At 40.9% G+C, this 19,145-nt stretch overlaps 1 protein-coding gene across 7 annotated transcripts in view; it reads left to right on the forward strand.

The window, feature by feature from the left end:
• The first annotated feature begins 1,163 nt into the window (after window positions 1-1,163).
• Window positions 1,164-19,145, forward strand: part of mrtfab (myocardin related transcription factor Ab) — a 45,745-nt gene continuing 27,763 nt past the window's right edge. For 4 of the 7 annotated variants that reach the window (XM_073489201.1, XM_073489203.1, XM_073489205.1 and 1 more), the window contains exons 1-3: window positions 1,164-1,251; window positions 1,897-1,958; window positions 5,949-6,134. In XM_073489201.1, the coding sequence (XP_073345302.1) occupies window positions 5,963-6,134 (172 nt within the window). In that variant the 5' untranslated portion in view covers window positions 1,164-1,251; window positions 1,897-1,958; window positions 5,949-5,962. Of the gene's footprint in view, window positions 1,252-1,449; window positions 1,488-1,896; window positions 1,959-5,948; window positions 6,135-9,869; window positions 9,897-9,947; window positions 10,072-19,145 lie in introns of those variants that run through there. The other 3 variants (XM_073489202.1, XM_073489209.1, XM_073489207.1) reach the window with 3 other exon arrangements.

Consider the following 19,145-nt stretch of genomic DNA (forward strand, 5'->3'; position numbering starts at 1 on the left):
CGTTTGTTCATCTGTTCTCTCTTTTTTTTCATTTATTTAGTTTTGTAAAAATCCTCTCTCTTATCTTGCAGTATGAAGGTATTTCTTTTATCTGCTGCTTATCTGTGTCCCATCTGTAACATCATCACCACCTCCGTTGTTTGTATTATACTACTATATTTGTATGATTCCCTATCTTACTTTGTACATTTGCCTTGTGCTGAATAAAGTAAAAAATAAATAAATAAATAATTTTGTCTCTGTTAAAATGCCATATAATTCAAACAAAAGTTACTCTGAAGTGCTAAATCCACAGATAGAGTGTTACCAACCACCACATCTTGGTGCTTTAACTCTTCATTATAAAGTAAATGTTGACTGCACAATGTAATGGCTACAGAATGAGACAATCAGCGTTTACATTGGCTCCCCATTAAGCTCGCTTTCACTATGCCTTTTTTTTATTCCACCAGGAATAAAATCTCCTGGGAAAATGAAGGGAGAGTGAGAGAGAGAGAGAGAGAGAGAGAGAGAGAGAGAGAGAGAGAGAGAGAGTGTCCCTTAATAGGATGCTACTTTTGATACTTACATTTAATATTAAGACTTTTAATCAAGCACTATTCATATGGGTGACTTTCACCTTCAACATGACGTCTTTACTTTTACTTGGTATGACTTTTGGGTACCTTTTACAACACACTGCCTTCATTGCTGTAGATGCTGTTAATTGGCTGTTTGCAATAATACAGTGACAATTTTTTCAGCAAACATCACACCAGAGACCCTCAGGGATGCAGTTAAAGGCTCTGTTTACTTGACAAGTAACAATGACACAGAGTGAACTTGGTTTGCACCAATAGTTTTGCACAGTGATTTACCTACCTGTAGCTCTTTCCTCCTGAAGTACATGCAGTTGGCCACTAGATGGAGACAGAGACTGTGCAGGGGGGTGTATGTTGTTTACTGCGCTGCATACATCTACCTTTATTTCATTTCCTCCGTTATTCACGCTAAATACTACACATATTATATTGAAGCCGCTACAGTATCTGATCCACGCCGACATGACTCTGCGGCACTATCTCCTCCTGTCACAGAGAGCTAACTTTAGTAGTAAACTGGTTAGAGAGTAGTCGTGAAGGAAGTGGGTCTTTGCGTCCCACGCAGAGGAGGGTTTTCCGGTTAAAGTTTCCTTTGTGATTCGGAAGTGGTGGTGTGATGCCAAAGCCGTTTATCCTTACAGACACAACACACAAGTGGCGACCATGAAACGTAAGCGTGAATATGTGCATTTAAATGGATAGCGTCACAACATTAGCTAGCTTTCCCATCAGAGAGCACCGCGGCGTGACAGGCAGGAACTACGCCGAACAGCTAGCTAACCTAATGTTTAGAGTTGGGTTAGTGGCTAGCAGATATAGCATGCTAACGGCAGCTAGCTAACTTAGGGTGTCTGCAGTAAACAGGGATGCCGAGAAGGTCTCAAATGTAGCCGGCGTTAGAAATGAGTACGTAATGTTGTAGTTGGCAACCTTTCACGTTCATAATTGGCGGTTGTGTCCGATTTTACATCGTAGCTTCAGTTAAACCTGCGTGTATTCTGTTCAGGTTAACTCCCACCCCAGACAAGCTAACAATAGCTTAGCATGTCTGTGTTTTGGACAGTGACAGCTGTAGGCTGCTGCCCCATGACATCTGTGGAAAGGCCTCCTGCAACGTGGATTCATCTGGCCCATATAATCCTTTCTAATAATTTTTAACCTGCTCAATAGCTCTGCCACACTGATAGAAGTGCCGCTGCTCAGCATCATAATCCGCAGAGTAAAGGAGCAGAATAGAGAGAAGGGTTTGGCAGGGGAAGAGATCAGATATCATTCATCGCCTGTTGAACCTTTGCTCTTTGTGTTTTCTCAACAGAACCGTTCAAAGCTCCGTCCTGCTGAAATGGGAAAACGCCCCGTGCTGATTTAGTCATACAGGTAAGAAACATGCTGAGTCCCTATCGAGCCTAGTTTATGACAGACGAGGTGGGAAACATCCTTAACCCTACTGCTGCTCACTGAGAATGTGTTGTAATTGTGTTCAAGCTGAGTGATGGTGATACAGAGCAGCTGTCTGTCTCTGTGTATACCTTTTGTAATTGTGATTCATATCTGAAAGGCTAGTGTGGGCGTGTAGAGAGGAATGCTGGAGTACAGAGTGTCTCTCTTCAGTGCATTGCACCAGAGCAGTACACAGTGCATGTCAGAACAGCAGCCCCTTCTTGGGAAAGTGAGGATGAAGCAACTGATGTTGCAGTGAGCATCTCTGGAAACTCATCTCTTTAATTACTTGTGTTACACCTGATATTGAGGTTAGTGTAGAGTCCCGGGCCCTGAGAAACTGAATTGTTGTGTACGCCACAGAGATATAAAGCCAAACATACTTTCTGATGTCATGTTGATGGGAGATATACATCTCAAATATATGAAGGGGCAGAGATCACATGTTGTCCTGAAGCCACGTCAAACATTATAATGGTTGATTGCACTGTTTTTGATTCTACGATAATAATAACTGTAGATACTAGCGGTACATTATCTAGTACTAGTCAAGGTACAGGCTTCTTTCTCAACATACTGCAGCAGCCTGACCCTTCATTCTTGATTTAATGCTGCATTTTAGCACTACAAAATTTCCCTGTCATGTTATATCCTTCCCTTACCAAACCGGTTTCCTGGTTTGTTTCTTTCAGCCTGACTGGAAAGGCTTGTGACTCCCTTCGCTAGACTTGTTTTGACTGTTAACATCAGTACCATGTGATATCAAGCTTATATTATGAACCAGAGGAAATGTCCATGTGCACCTCCAGTCTGTATGCTTTTGCTGCTGGATTGAGGTGAGTCAGATTAGCAGATATACGAGAGAATGTGCTCACCCATGCTGTCATGACGCTGTAATGTACTTGATTGGTGGATATCGGGTGGTGTATCGCACACACGGTGGTGAAATGTATGCAATTCCAAAGTAAGATATCAAAAGAGTATTTGTATTGATGGCAGAACTCAGCAATCACATTTCTTTGTCACGAGTGCTTATAACCACATTTGAGGGATCATGGCAAAATTGTGTATCAGCTGATATCAGAATGTTTTTCGTTGCTAGTATCAGCATCAATCCTAAAAATCAAGTATCGGTCAGTCTCTGATATTCACTACAGGCCAAAAAAATTGAGAAGTGTTGCTGTTTTTGTTTTTTCAAATCTAGTTTAAAAACAGAATATTTGAAATATTACCTTTCGGAAGTAAGCCTTTATTCTGATAGGTCTGCAGATATTCTTATATCTTTGTTTTAATTTATATTCTGTTATCGCAAGCGTTGCAGAAGGTCATCAATGTGTTAAACTTAGCATGATAACACTTGCACACATCCTGAGTCCAGCGACAAGCATACATTTAGTGTGTCATGTGGTTAGTGTGCCGCTATTCAGACACATGTGTGTGTGCTGGCATTGTGAGAGAGAAGAGTGACATCTCAGACAACACTGCCTCATTGTTTTCAGGCTCGCTGTGCAGCAATGACAGAATCCCCATCAGAACCCCTCGGCTAGGAAACACATATTTGCACAGAGAGCAAGAGAGAGATCAACACACAGCGCAGCAGCAGCAGGCGGGCCTGTTTTTGTAAACAACCGTTAGTGATGTGCTGCCCAAGTTACTGGGCCTGTTCAGTCCAGGGGAGTGTTTTCATGAAGGAAGAGAACCAGTTACACCGGGCGGCTTACTCCAGTAAATCTGGAAGAATCTGTTCTGTTAAACAGGCGTAAATACATTTGACCCTGGTTACAATGGATACATATCCCTCTACAGCAGGCTAATCTCAGACAGGTTTGTGTTCACTTCACTCAGATTAACCAGTTTGTATTACAGATGTACCTGTCAGTCTGAAACATGGTGTTCCTCAGTAATTACTGCTGTGCTGTGCACATCAATATTTTGAAAAATAAGTGTAATTTCAATTTATGTAAATACAACTGGGTTCAATATTAAAGAGTATCAAACTTCCCAATATGTTACTAGGATTTAGGTTCTTCCTAATTAATAATATTCCTTTCTCATACAAGACATTTTGACTTGTAGGAAAAGCAAAGGTATAATTAATGAAATTAATGATGGCTGAATTCCATTTTCTTGCTTCAGTTTCAACATCCTAGTATTGTGCATGCTGACTAACTGACAACACGACTTACTGGGACACTTGAATAGAACCGAGTCATTGTTAATGTTATTAGTGACACCTGTCCTTTTCCTGCTATGACAAGTCACAATGTCAGAAATGTCAAAAACCACGACAGCTGTGCACAGTTTCAAAAAACAGCTAAAAACAGCTACTTTCTCGGTCCCGAGCTCAAAGTCCAAACTGCTAACTGAGCAAACTAGCTAACAGCAGCTACAGTTAGCAGGAACTTGTATATGTACATTCATTTAGGGTATTGAGGAGAATTCACATTATTTATGCTGGACTGGGTCCTATAATGACACGTTTACAAGGAGAAGGCTGCTACAAATGCAACCATTACAGCAGTTCAAGGTGTCAAGAGTATGTACTCACTAGTGGTTTATAATGTGCTGCCAAAGGTTCTCTGTGGCTTTCTCTGTGTTAATTTATGTGTAAAATGTGCTGCTATGTGACCATCGAAATTTCAACTTTCTTTTAAGTCTCGAGGCTTGAGTTAGTCTGAATTGCCTGTAAAGATGTTAAGGCTTATTCAAGTCAACCTTACAGTAAGCCCCATTTCAACTTTCAGCTGAGCCTTCACCAACATTCACATCTTTTATAGCTTCCTTTATGAAATGCCTCCAGCTGTGAGGCTTGTTGAAGTTGTTACAAGGGTTAAATGTATGGAAATCACTCTGCGGTTGTTAAGAAGTTAAAAGAGGGGGGAAAAAATCCATAAACAAAGTTGAGTCTGTCCAAAGCAGCGGCCACAGCAACAGTTGTAAAAGCTCAAACATGCAAATTCTTCCCTGATGGCGGATTTTAATCCCCTAGCCTACAGCCCTGCATTCTTCTTCTTCCCCCAGTTGTTTGTGTGTATGTGAGGGAGACAGACAGACAGACAGAGAGAGAGTTAAAGAGACGTCTTTAGTTTCCTGGGTGGGAACTTTTTGACTTGTTGTAGCTTGTAAAACTGCCCCGGGTTGCATTTGTCTTTTTTTAATTCAATGACTGGGTTCAAAACTCAACTCTGATTGGCCAATACAGACAATCTGAATATGCAGCACTTTTCCCTGATAAAACAAACCCTTCATGGGGAAATACATTGTGAGACAGATGGAACAAAGGAGGAGCTAGGCCTTCAGAAATTAGACCCAAGGGTATTTTTACCAAACGTTGCCACATTTTACTAGTGGAAAAGTACAGTATACATACTTCTACTAAGTATAAACTGGCTCAGGTGTTTTGTTGCCACACTGCTCAAGCTCACAGTAGAATATATGGCTTATTTTACTTGTACCATCTTTGTATTTCATTCCTGTCCAACTGGCAAATGGCTAAAAAGACACCAAACAATGAAAATACCACAGGTTGACTTTAAAATGTTATTGACTGTGATGCTGTGATGACTGTTGATGATTCTTATTTTGCATCAAAGACAAACATCAGCCAGCACGATTATGTGCTCTGTAGCTAGATCATAAGCTGCTTACCTGTCAGATAATAAAATGCCAACTCTGCATCAGGACTGAAGTTTTCTAAGTCTCGAGTCCCCAAGCTTATTCAATAATGCATGTTCTGACTTAGATATTAAGATAAAACTGAACCAAATCCATAGCATGTGGTGGATTATGTATTTTACTGTTATTTAAGTATTACTGATTGCACCTTAAAATAAACAGTTCCAGTTCATTCTCAGTAGCTGCTGTCTATATATCACATGGAGTCTTTTGATGAGTTATCAAACTATTAATGTCCGGTTATTGCTACAGGTCTCTCTGTCACCATGGCAACGCTACACCCACAGAAAGGGGAGGAGCCTAGTCCTGGCAGCATGGAAGCCTCCAAGACGCCAGGTTTGGCCCCGAGCCCGCAGAGTGAGGCAGTGACCAGTGAGCTTCAGGAGCTATCCCTTCAGCCCGCACCCGACCCGATGCCTCTGCAGGAGAGAAAGAACGGTGAGATCATGGTGCATGCACACGTTTTGATTTTCGATCACCACGTTTAATCCCACATTTTGGTATTTTCTTTATTTTTGGATGGATCATCCTGGCTCAATTTTTTGCAGCAGAATAGTCCAAGAAACAGTTGTAAAAACTGCTGTACAGTGTTTCAGCTTTGAAAAAAAGCCTATTATTTTGATGCAGAGCTGTTTTTGACTTGAACACTGCTTAAAGCAGATGAATACGGAAAACCTATTTCAATGTGAAAATGAAAAGTACTTTACAGAAGTGTTTTTTTGGTTGTTTTCAAAATGTTACCAGTCCATACTCATCTTCCTTCCTTCTTCTTTGGTGGTCAATCACAGCCATCATCTGGTAAAGAGAAGGGCACACACTGCCTGGTTACTTTTCGCCATAGCATGTTAAACCTCCGTTCTTGCAGAAGAGGCTTCATTCAGTGATATCCCCTACACATTTTGAATGTACTGTAAAAACATCACTCTGCAGACCTTGTAGGCCAACACTCCTGCCTCCAGCTCATGTAATATTTTGGCGGAGCACTACTCATCCTTCACACAGGTGGCCTATTTCCAACATGAATTCCTCTCAGCTAAAAAGCGTGTACGGAGAACATGTTACATAAGTTGAGGCTAAGTAGAAGTGGGGAAGAAACACTTATCTGAGAGACAGAAGTTAAATGTCAAATGTGTCTGTACGTCTTGTTTTTGTCAGTGGAGAGCTTACCTCACTGCAGAGGGTGGTACAGGGAGAGAAACATGAAGGTTTAAGTACTAAGGTGAAGCTGTGTGTGTGTGTCTGTGGGGAGGGCTGTGTGTGGTGAAGTCTCCAGAAAGAAGGGAGTGAAGAAGCTGCCGTACCTAATTGGCTTGCTCCTCTGCGCTGACCTCTTGTTACACTAGATTAGACTGTGCTGCACGTCTGCTGTGTGTGACTCTGAAGGCCTTTTTTGTGTCTGGAGTTAGCGCAGAGCTTAAAGCACTTGGCTCTCTGTGCAGAGTGACGTGCAGCAGCTTCCATTGGTTTGAATCACAGTGGAAAAATTGACATCACCAACTTTATGTGTTTGGTTTGTTAAGGTTCACACAGCCAAATTACAACTGATCAAAGCTTATAAATGACAGTCACAGAACTCAGAGATAGCGTGTTTATTGGACAGGGTTTTGTTAGCATGGCTAGCTCTTGGTGATGGTTTTAATATAATCTGACTCAAGTCTGTCAGTTGAACATAAAAACCTTTTCTGCTGTCATGTAGTAGAAGCTGGATATGTAATTGTTAATTGTGTAAGCGTGTACCGAATAGTTCGAAGCAATTCATAACGTTGACATTTAAATTCCAAACCAATATTTGATTTGTTTTTATTTTCTTTTGTTTGCATGTCTAATTATTCATTTTAATGTGTTATTGCAACTAATACTAATATTATTATGAATATACAATTTGTAGAATTAGATTCCAGTGGAATCACTCCATTCAATTTAAGCATTTTATTTTATTTTGATTATTTTAGGATGGTAAGGTCAAATTTTGTAATTTGAAAATCTTAATAGAAGCTTTGAATGTAGGAAATGACATTTGGTACAGCCCTGATTTTTAATAAGTCATTCTACAAGAAAATATGACCGACATTTTCTTTCATTCTTGCTTCTCAAATGCGTGGATTTGTGGCTTTTCTCTGTTCTATATCATTCTGTTCATTGGTACATGTTTTTTAAAACAAATCTCGAATTGCCTTGTTGAAAGATGTGATACATGCTCAGTATCTTTGGATTTTTGACTGTCTGATGAGGTATTTGATGAACTCCCTTTGAGCTCTGGTAAGTTATTTAAAGCAAACATTAGTTCAGTTTGCAGTTAGTTCTTGCTTCGTGTTATGTTGTTCTCCAAGCAACTGCTGGCTTGCAGATGTAAACAGTTATGTTTTTAGAGCTATTAAAACCTGATTCAAGTTCTTTCCTTTCCTTGTCAGTTCACACTTAAAAAAAAAAAAACACACACCAAAACTGGGTCAATAAAAGATCAAGACGAGCAGTTTCTGTTGGCAGCTATGTATGATCAGATAGCATCTTTCTCATCTGACCAAGTTCAACTAAACTGCTCTAAACATATTTGGTGGAATTGCACCATCAGTTAGCATACAACTGCAGGCACATAATATAGAGTGCACACTGGCACAAAGGCTCCAAATGTTTCAGCCGCCGAGTCTGTTTGATAAGCCGAGATATCAGAGCGTTGGTCAGACCTGGTAATGGAGTAACTGCTACTTACATACACACACCTTGCATTATCAGCCATTGTTCCCAGCTGGGCGTTGGCCGTCTCGTTTTGTGGAGACACAGTTGGTTGACCCACTCTTGATTTGTCAGGCAAGTAAGGTACGGCAAGGTTGGACCAGTAAATGATTTACCTTCTTTACGGTGGGTTTAACAGTGGCAGAGAATAACACACAGTGATACATACAATAAAAACAGTATGAAAAAAGAAGTTGAGGCACAGTACAGCTAGAGTTAACCATGCACTGCAACGTAAGAAATAAAAACAGAAGAAACTTAATTTATAATACACGAACAACATTTCAAGAAATGTTTACATCATTTCAGAAATGTTTAAGAATGGAACTGTGACAAGTCATCACAGGACCATGTTTACCTCACTGAAACACACAAAGGCTCACTCTTTCTCACACACACATAGCCTCAGGCCACCACTCCCAATTTAAACAACCCCTGCTCTTGTCCTGTTCCTTACACACTTCATTCTGCTAGCCAGAAGCAGACATGTTGCTGCAGGCACTCCTGTAGCTCAGCTTACATGAAGATGCTTTCAGAGCTCTGGAGAGATGCATCACATGTGACTGCATACAGCTTGGGCAGTGAAACAGACTGGAATGCCCCTATAGTAAAGCTTATCAAAGCCTTATCTCTGACAACAGGTTATGCAATGTGTTTATTGCACAAGGTTCCTTCCTCAGTCATGGCCAAGTGCTGGGAGGTTTATTGTTAAACAAACGTGCAAGTATAAATAGAGAGAGGTGAGGCTGAGGATCCGGAACAGATGTTTAGGGTATGCATTGGTGTGCATGCGTGTCTGTGAGAGAGTTAGCTGTGATTCATGACATAAAGGCTGACACGACAGAAAATGATCTTCAAAGCAATTTACGTTTCTTGTTTTCCACCACAAACCTGCCTCTCAATTGTTCCACTGCAAACAAAAGCCCTGTGAAAGCTATGATAATGTGACTGAGATCATTCAAAACTTGAAAAGAGATGGAAAAGCTAGTTTGAGTGTGGGAGTGTGGGCTGTGGCAGCGGCAGCAGCAGAAGAAGAAGAAGGAGGAGGAAGGGGAAGAGGAGAGGAGGGGGAGGTCATGTCTGTAATGGCAGTATTGCATAACTTCTCAGAGAGGGAACAGAAGGAAAGCGAGGGAAAATGGAAAGCAAGAAAGGAGGGGGCGTGTTGTATTTTAGGAGGTGAGGCTTGGCACTAGCTTGTTTTTCTTTTTCAGTTTTTTAACTTCCAAACTGGCTGAGAGAGTGCAGAGGAGTGACCCAAAGTTTGTACATGGGAGTGAAACAGAGGTGTAGCCACAGAGGGATTGGAACCATTGGGTGTTGTTATTCAAGGAGCAATAAAGGGGCAGACACACACAGACCTACACACGCCCTCTCTGTCGGGGCGTGCACACACTTGTAGACAGACAGTCAAGAGAAAGGGAATGTGAGGTGCACTACTACCTGTGGAGTATCAGCTGCGAGCCGGTGAGAGGAAAACATGTTTTAATGTGGCTTCTTCTGTCACTGGAACTTCTCTCCAGCCTTCTTTTCCCAATCACTTTTTTATTCTGCTTGTGTTGGGAGTATGAATCGCTAATCTTGCCGGGAGGGTGAAGCTTTCCCTTCAGCATGGTGCAGAGGGATATGACTATCCAGTCAGGTAAAGTCCATTTGAGTACGCTGTCTTGTGCTTTCACGTCTCTGTCTTGTCTTTTAGAAATCGACGATAATGATTGAAAGTTACCTGTAAAGTAAGGTGGGCTTTGCTGACTGCAGGTGTGGTGTAAGCTGTTGCATGTGTCAGTAAATGTTAGGTGTATTGACACTGCAGTCTTAAGTGTTGGTGCCCTTCTGTATAAGATGATGGCTGCTCTGCATTGTTCGCTGCAAAACTTTAACTCTAACTTCAGGCATTCTTTTCTGTACACATAAACCATTAATAACGAGCAAACATGGTCGCATTTAGGGTTGGAAATATGATTTATAAAAGTTTAGTGAAAGTAAAAAAGTAAAAAAAAAAATCTTTTAACAGAAGATTTAATGTGCAAACTTCCAGATGTTATGAAATGATTAATGATGTAGAGCCTGTACACTGTTAAAGCAGTTGTTTAATCAGTCTGGGTTGGTGGCAAATACAGTATGTAGTATGTTAATGTAGATTCCAGGGTTGTACCTTTGAGGCTCCCCAGAACAAAAGCGAACAGGCGGGGCAGTGAGGCCAAGTTTGCGGGGTCTGCACTGAGCAGAACTGGGTGGATGAAAGTGTTGAGAAGGTGGAAAGGTCAATGCAGCTGTCAACTGTCCATCCAAGGCACTGCTGCTCCCCGAGGACCGGCTCCAGGCCAGGGGCCAGGATACAGTCCGGGCTGGAGAGTTGGAGGTTAGCCGAGGGTGGAGGAACAGAGAACACAGCCGGGATCACTGACGGGGACTTGTGGGGGGAAACTAGGTTAGAGGTGTCACAGACTCCGCTCCACATTTAAGTGGAAATGACCCACTCATTTCATGTCGGAACAGATTGTTCCAGATCGTAACACAGACTACGGCTACGACTGCCAAGACTAGACGGTGGATTGTAAATGATAAATGCAACGAGGCAGTGTTTTATGTGTCCTCAGGAAGCCAGAACAGTGATTTGTAATCATGAGCCACTGTGGCAAGAGAGCCTGCGGATTTATTTTTTGTTTACTGCAGCTGATTTTTTCTGATTATTACACCTACAACCACTGATAGGGACTAATCAAACCAGTTGGCTGCTGCAGTGTGAGGCTTACAATGAAACCCTGCAGATTCTTGTGTTGCAGAAACACAGGCAAGTTAAAATCAGCTGGCCAGACCATGAATATCAGACCCCGACACTGGAATACTGTGATTTTTATTGGTTTTTATGTCAAAGTGACAAAAACAATCTTGACTGTTTAAAGGAATATCGTCCAGCTCGGTTGCCACTGGGAGTTTAAGATTTTTGAAAAGTGGAAGCATGTTGGGACATCTTTCAGAAAGTGGTCTAAATGTGAACAGAGACAGCGATTCAGGCTGTGGCTAAATGTTGGATGAGGAGCTGGTAAGCTCCAGCTAAAATTCCATCAGTGAGGTTTGGGATTCGGCTGACTTCATCACCCAGACTTGTAAACATAAAGCGATAAAGATCACGTCCCTATGCGTCCCCACCCTTGCATAATGACAATAGATGGGCCGTAGCTTACTGTACACCGCAATGTTGTGCCATTAGTGCCGGTCTCTGCTCGACAGGCGCCAGAAACGATCAGTTTGCCCTCTGAAATTAAAAATGCTAATGCAATCTGATCCCACACAGACAGACGCTTTGCTGCTGGGCAGCATTTAAGATACGATAGCGAGATATGTAGCCTGGCCGAGGCTAGCCTAGCCCCGCAGTGATTCAGGGAGGCTGGCAGTACTGTTATGTAACAGATTGGGAGGCAGCCAGCAGCAGAGGCCCCACAGCACTCTGTCAGGCTGAGAGTAGGAGGGGAGAGGAGAGGGAAGAATGAGACAGAGAAACTGATAGATGGCAAGAAATAAGAGAGAGAAGGGAAGAGAGTGACGAGATGTAAAATTGCATTAAAGAGGACCAAAGCGTTGAAAAATAAGACCATTAAAAGTTCTGTAGAACAGGACATGGGGAAGGAAGGGAGGGAGGGGGGTTACGTTTCAATGTAATCCAAACACACAGCTGCAGCAAACACAATCCAGCTGTCTGTCTCCTCGCCTCTCTGCCTCACTCTGTCATGCTATTAGATAATCTCCATATTCCCAAGACAATCACATACATAGAAGACGTACACTCAAAAAGAATACCAGGTGATTAAATGAAAGACAAAAAATAAAAGATGTCAAAACTATTATACAGGATAAGATTAAACTGCAGCACAAATCTCAGCTTTCCAGTGCCATAATGAAACAGGCTGAATCCAAACAGCAGGTGACCAAATGTCTTTGGCTGAATGTAAACAGCTTTCAGTCTAATAAACATACAGGCAGAAACATATTTATGCAACTGAAGCAAGTTTTGCGAGAGGTCTAAATCTTAAATGTGTCCACACCACGCACACACCCACAGACTATGCATGACTCACCACGACTCACACAAACACACACACACACACACACACACACACACACACACACACACACACACACACACACACACACACACACACACACTTTTCATCTCCTGTCACTGTCGGGACCTGGACATGCACTCACAGGCTTTGGTAGCCGTCCATTTTCACAGTGTGTCCTGACAGTACGGTATTTCAACAAGCACGAACACACTCACATCTTTGATTTGCGATCCAGTAAATTCCTGTTAGATAATGAGAAGCAAGAGAGACTCGCTCAGATTTGTAGCCTGAAGCTAAAGAAAAGCGCTTTATCAGCTTTGTAGGTCTGCTCGTAGCAACAGGAGCATGGTGACTGCACACCCACAGGTACAAGCCCACTCACGTAGCTAAGTGATCTTTAAAGACACACACACACAAGCACACACACATGCAGATCTTATACCATGCACGACTGGAGGGCATGTAAGCCTGCGACAGTCTAAAAACATGCATCATCGAGCAGCACATTTTCCCACACATATCATACTATGTACATTTAGAGGTCTGTAAACACCTGAATACTGTGTTTGTAAATACATGTATGATGTGGTGCATGATTAGAGCACAGCTGCAGCACACGCTCACATATGCACATTTATAATCAGTGTTGTGGGTAGAAAGACTTCATGTATCATCCTGTTCAGACATGCTGCGATTGAAATGTGTTCAGTATTAATTAGACTGCATTGTATGGCAGGACGAGCTGTACTGCTAAAGCTTGTTTTTGAAGGGGGTGATGAAAAGGTTCAGGTTTCTTTTAATAAAGGGTGATTTTGTAGCATAAATACTGTACTACTCTGCCTTAAAAACCAACTCAACCCAACATTATCCACTGCAGAACCTCTACTTTAAAATATGCAAATGAGAATTAAAAGTTCCTGCTGCGACAGTTACAAACCTGATGCTGCTGGACTATGTAGTTTTGGAGAAGAAATTCAAACTCAGAATTTTAATATTTACAATATTAATGAGGTAATAATAAAAATCTACTACTCTTTGAAGCTAGAAATGTGGCCAAATATAAACAAAGTAAAACAGTATGAAACTGCTAACTGTTGCATCTGAGATGTATTTAAGTACCTCACCCCATTAAAATGCAATTGTAATAATCAGGCACATTTCCTAAATAATTTTGTTATGTTTATTATTTTTTATGATTTTATTTTTTTGGAGATGTCATGGTTTATAGGATAATGTGCAGGGTTGATAATCCATGGCTCAAAGTCCCAAACATTTTGGTGGCATTGAAAATACAATTTAGTAAACATTCTTTTTCAGACATTGTTTAACCTTATAGATTAAATTGGGCTCAATTTTGACTGCTTATAGAGTGTTTTATTACTTTTAGACTGGGCGATAGAAATGTAACAGTATGAGATTTAAAAAAAAAAGTGGTTTCGTAAGATCATGGGGTTTTGGGTTGAACAAACTATTATAATTTGACAAAATATTTTGTCCAGACAGACATGAAACTTGATATAAAAAATGTCAATATATTAAGCAAATGTACATGGTACAGTAACTACCAGTCAACCAGTAAACTTTTTAAACATCGGGGAAATTAGTTGTTAGGAACATCCCTAGCTTAAACAAACAACCACACAAACAGAAGACATGTATCCTCTGGTTGATTTAGTCTCTGCCTCATCAACAACTCAAATTGCTCTGCCGTTTCTGAATAATAGAACAGCCATTAGCCTGTGACTCACCTGCTGACACAGAGTGTGCCACACTTAACGTTTCCTGGTGAATGTAGCAGAGGTCACTGCAAGCTAACGGGAGTCTTGTTTTGTCACTAGAGTGACTCAGATGCCAAGCCATGTGCAGACGAAAATTCACAGCTGATGACAGCATCAGGTGGAAACAATGTGGGTTATAGCTGTTTCAAGATGTACTTTATTTGGGACATATGTGAAATATATTTACAAAAACATTAATATTTCTCGTGATCTGACAAAGCCAAGATTAATACCCAATAGTTTAGTCTGATGTCCAAGTGAATGTGAGGATTGAGCTGCATTTCTCCCACACAAACAGGAAACTTTGTTGTCAACAGTAGATTGCATCAATAGTGTCACCAAATTCCAGGGAAAACTCAGCTCCTGTCTCGTCAGTTTGTTACTCTCTTACTCCGAGAACACTGCCAGCAGTGTATACCCACTGTCAGACCAGACTGAAGAACACAGCTGTCTGTGCTTGGATGGAAATGTTCATGGTCATCAGGGACTTGTCATAATCACAGTACCTCCTCATTCTCACCTTCACATGCTCTCGACAAAGTGTTTCAAGTGTTGTCGGTATTGTGCCTTTGTTTCTTAGCTTGGTGAGAACATAGCCGGCTTTCAAGTTTTGTGTCTCTCATATGCTTACTGTGAGAACAGTCTGTCACAAAGATAGGATAGGTTATCAGTCAGATGCATCAGAAAGCGAAAGACAGATCTTTTGATCAGGAGTGAACCAGATCTGCAAACACCACGAGTGTGTATGATATGTATAGTACATTGAAAAATTAGGTAATATTTAAGTAGATTTCTGTTTTAAAATGAAAAATAAGAATAGAAACCAGTGTCCCAGTTAAAGGTCAGTGTCTAATAAAAGCACTGTCATTTTGGTGGCTGAAGCAAATTAATAGCCAGGCTTTTATTAGATGTATAAAGGGGGAAGGCAGGAAGGAGAGGCCTATAAAACTTGAAGGAAAACACCAGAAAAAACACACACATACATTATCAGAGTAACTTTCTCATATCAGGCCGAAGCGCTCTCTCTGTCCCACACTCATGCTGCACACATGCCCTCACTTCAGCTTTGTTGTCTTTATTTCTCTTTTCTCTCCTGATTTGCTTCGACAGCCTTTCTTTGCAGCCAGTCTACGCAGGAGTCTGTTGTTGTAGGACTGAAATGGAAGCCAGTCGTAAACGAGAAAAGAAAGCAGTGTTTCCCCTGTAAGTGGGGCAGGAGGTTAGGGGGTTCGTTACATTAAAAATGATTTTCAGATGTTTCAGTTATGTAACAGTTTGTTACAAAGCTGTCATCACTGGTTCTGGTACTCAGTTTTTCCCTCTGTCTCTTTCTCTGCCTGTATTCCTCTCTGAAAATCTCATTTGCTGAAGGCGATCTCACCTCCCCTCCTCCATCCCTCCCTCCCTCAGTCCTCCCTGGTTTACAGTGAAGGCTCATGTTACCAGATGCTAACAGCTGCCAGCTGGTCTATGCCTCTGTTTGTCCTTTAACACTGACGCCCTTATAGCTGCTTCTCTCTCCTTCAACAGTACACAATTAGACCACAGTTGGTTTACTTTTTATTGACAAGATGTGAGACGGCTGATGGGTGCAACTGCAGAGTGGTCAGTGCCTACTCAACAAAGGAGCTTTGACCATTTAGAAAGCACTCTGTTACTTTGCTCAGTACCTTTTTTCTTTAACCACAAAAAAATTGACCAGGGTTTAAATGGCTTTAATTTCCTATACTGTTCTGTATGTGGGTGTGCACATGTGCTGAAGGCTCAGTGGGTATCGATGTGCTTGTTTTTAAGCTTATTGAAACCTTATGTCTCACCCTTTCATAGCTTAAATAAGCAAAATAAAAATAAAGCAAATTTGCAAATGCTGTCCGGTACGCACAGACATCCAGCTGTTCATGCAGTCACACGCACATAACCTCACAAACACTTGACCTCTGTGGCAGATTTCAACCTCCATATATATAGAAAATTGCAGTTGTTATAGGGTAGATTCAAGGATGGCTTTTTGTTGAAATGATGGACCAACAGAGGGTGATAGAGCAATGAAAAGGGAACTCAATGATGCCACCCACAACAGTGTACAACAAACGGGTCATGAGTTTTGAGAGAGGAAGTTATGCGCCTTTTTGTTATAGACCTCTGCCACTCCCTCTTTTAGTCAATTGTCATGATGCTGAGAGATATGGCCATTAAATAATACTACAATATTTTAAGCTATATCACAATACACAATATACATCTAGATATTTTGAAGTTTTCTCAAAAGCACTTCATAAATGTTAAGACTGTGTGACAAACTTTGATATCTATATTACAACAATTAGAAGAACAAGTAGAACAGCCTGATAAGTTCAGAAAATAACATCACTTTCCTGTAATACAGCAAAGACCTTATACAGTTTATATTACGATACCAATATATATTGTATATATTTCCCAGCCCTACTTCACACACACAAACACACTCAATTGAAGTTCTAGCTGCAAGAGGGTGTGGAGATTTTTTTGGACTAACTGATTGACCAAAAGAGAAACCTATAGAGCTGCTAGTCGCAGCTAACAAAACAACTTCATCTACTGAAGTTTGATAATACATAACATGTGTAAGATATCAAAACCCAAGACACCACATTATGGTAAGACATCAGTACAGCAAATGGAAAAATGTAATCTGTCTTGCACATCAACATGGGTACATATTTGTAATTACAGACCTACCAGTGGTCTTGGCAGAATTAGAGATTACTTTGATGAGTAAAATGTGAGTACTCCACCAACTTTTTTTCCGCTCTTTTGTCCATTGTACAATTTCCCCTATGATGCATGTTTCCTTTATATGTGTCAATCATTTCTAGATTATTTAGCAGTAGTTAATAAATCTGTACATTGCACAACAGAACTTTCTTTCAAGTCTTAGAATAAAACATGATTCCTCATGGGAACCAAGTTGAAGTGCAGCACTAAGTCAGCTAGGGATCATGCCCCTGATATCCCAGAAGCACTTGTATAAATGCTTCATCTGCAAACACAGGCAGAGTTGGCTTATTAGCTTCTGGCGATGAGTTTACCTCCTCCAGAACAAACAGAGTGAGTACAGTACAGTAAGTAAGTGCAGGCTTGCTATACCAACATTTACATTAGGGTTTTGTGCCAGATTCCACATCCTTTCTTTATGATTACACACATGGCTGCCATGCAGCTACCAGTGTGAGCACCTTGGTTCAGATATCATCAACTACATTCCTCAGGCTGGTTCTCTTTGTGGATCAAAACTAAGAAACCTTAGGCCTGATGTCAGTGTTGAGTCACAGCCTAATGCAAACAGTGCTGGTAAATTCCACAGCAGTGTGGGTGGGGTGGGGGGGACCAGGAAGTAAAAGGAAAAAAACACCTTCTGTTTTTCCTGCTGGAATGTTAATGGCTGGTCTGACCTGTGGTAGACTGGCGCATGGCCTGGTTTGTTTTCTTGGCAGGTTGGGGGTTGGTTTGGTTCGTCTGTTTGGTGCACTCTGTATCCATCTGTCTCGTTGGTAAACTTGATTGTGACTAGAACGTCACCAGTTAAAAACCCAGGGAATCCTGGGAAAATGCAAATGAGGAGCACTGCAGAGTATAGTACCAAAATATTATTCAAGTGTCTGTACAGATAATAAAAGGCCTTCTCTGACATCTTAGTTTGTGAATATTTGTATTGAACAGAAATGGCCAAACTTTTCTATGCATCTGTGTTAACTGGAAAACATTGCCTAAATGAAACATAATCTAAAGTTATGTTTCATCTTTTAGATAATAATATGTCTGGTCAAAGAACAAGTACACATGCCTGAGATGCCAAATTTAGATACCTGACACATCACACACCACGCCAATAACACATTTTGGTCAGTGCTGAGTGAGCAGAATGAATATGTAATGCTCTCCCTTTCTTTTAAAACCCATGTAAAGGTACACAAAGGAAAATCACATAATCCATCTTAGCATATTGCAAGAGATGCTGGTCTCCCAACGTACATATTCATTAACTCTGCCAGTGTTAGAGATGTGTGTCCAATGTGCATCAGTGAAAAACTTTTCTTTAGCAAGCAATCAAATAGCTGCTGTCTGCTAAGTTTATTAACTCAGGTCAGGTTTTCACTATTAGACACACATTTATTGGCCAGTAATATCTTTAAGACATAAGGACATAAATTGTTACCATGCCAGCACAATTATGCTGTAGCCCTGCACAAACAGCAAGTAAAGAAGAGAAATTTGTTAAAAAAAATACTTTATTTACTGAACAGTGACATCAGAAAGCATTTTTTTCAAACACAGACATTTATAGACATGAATAGAAGAGAGTCTGAGAGCAGGAAGAGTTTTTTCATAGATCTAGAGAGTGTTCATGGGGCATGTTGTTGAGATTAAAGGTCAACTAAGGATGGAAATTCTTGCTCAAATGGTTTAATTTCTGAGAATCTTCCTTTGTGGTTGACCTGAGTCCGGCTTGCCTGGTCTTGTTAGTTGGCGATGATTGGGGGGAGGTTTTCACGGAAACTGCTAATTGTTGTGGGAAGGTAAATGGAATGTGGTGGGATAATTGTTTTGGGCAGGTCGTGTCTGAATGACATAAACTCTCTGCTAAGAAGGTCATGATGTTCTGTCACCAGGATAGAAAATAAAAATATTTGGACTGAAGTCACTTCATTCCCTCAACTTCGGCCATTTTGTAGATAAAAAAAAAAAGCATGATGTGGAAGTCATGTTGTATTCTTCCAGCTGTTAGGCTATTTAGGTGTTGCTCTGATGTTTAAGATGCCACAGCAAGTAGTGGACAAAAAGTTAAACATGGTGCCATTTTATAAGAAATCACTGCTTTTGCTGTTTAT

The sequence above is a fragment of the Pagrus major genome, chromosome 20 (assembly GCF_040436345.1).
Source record: "Pagrus major chromosome 20, Pma_NU_1.0".
In the NCBI taxonomy this organism is placed as follows: Eukaryota; Metazoa; Chordata; class Actinopteri; order Spariformes; family Sparidae; genus Pagrus; species Pagrus major.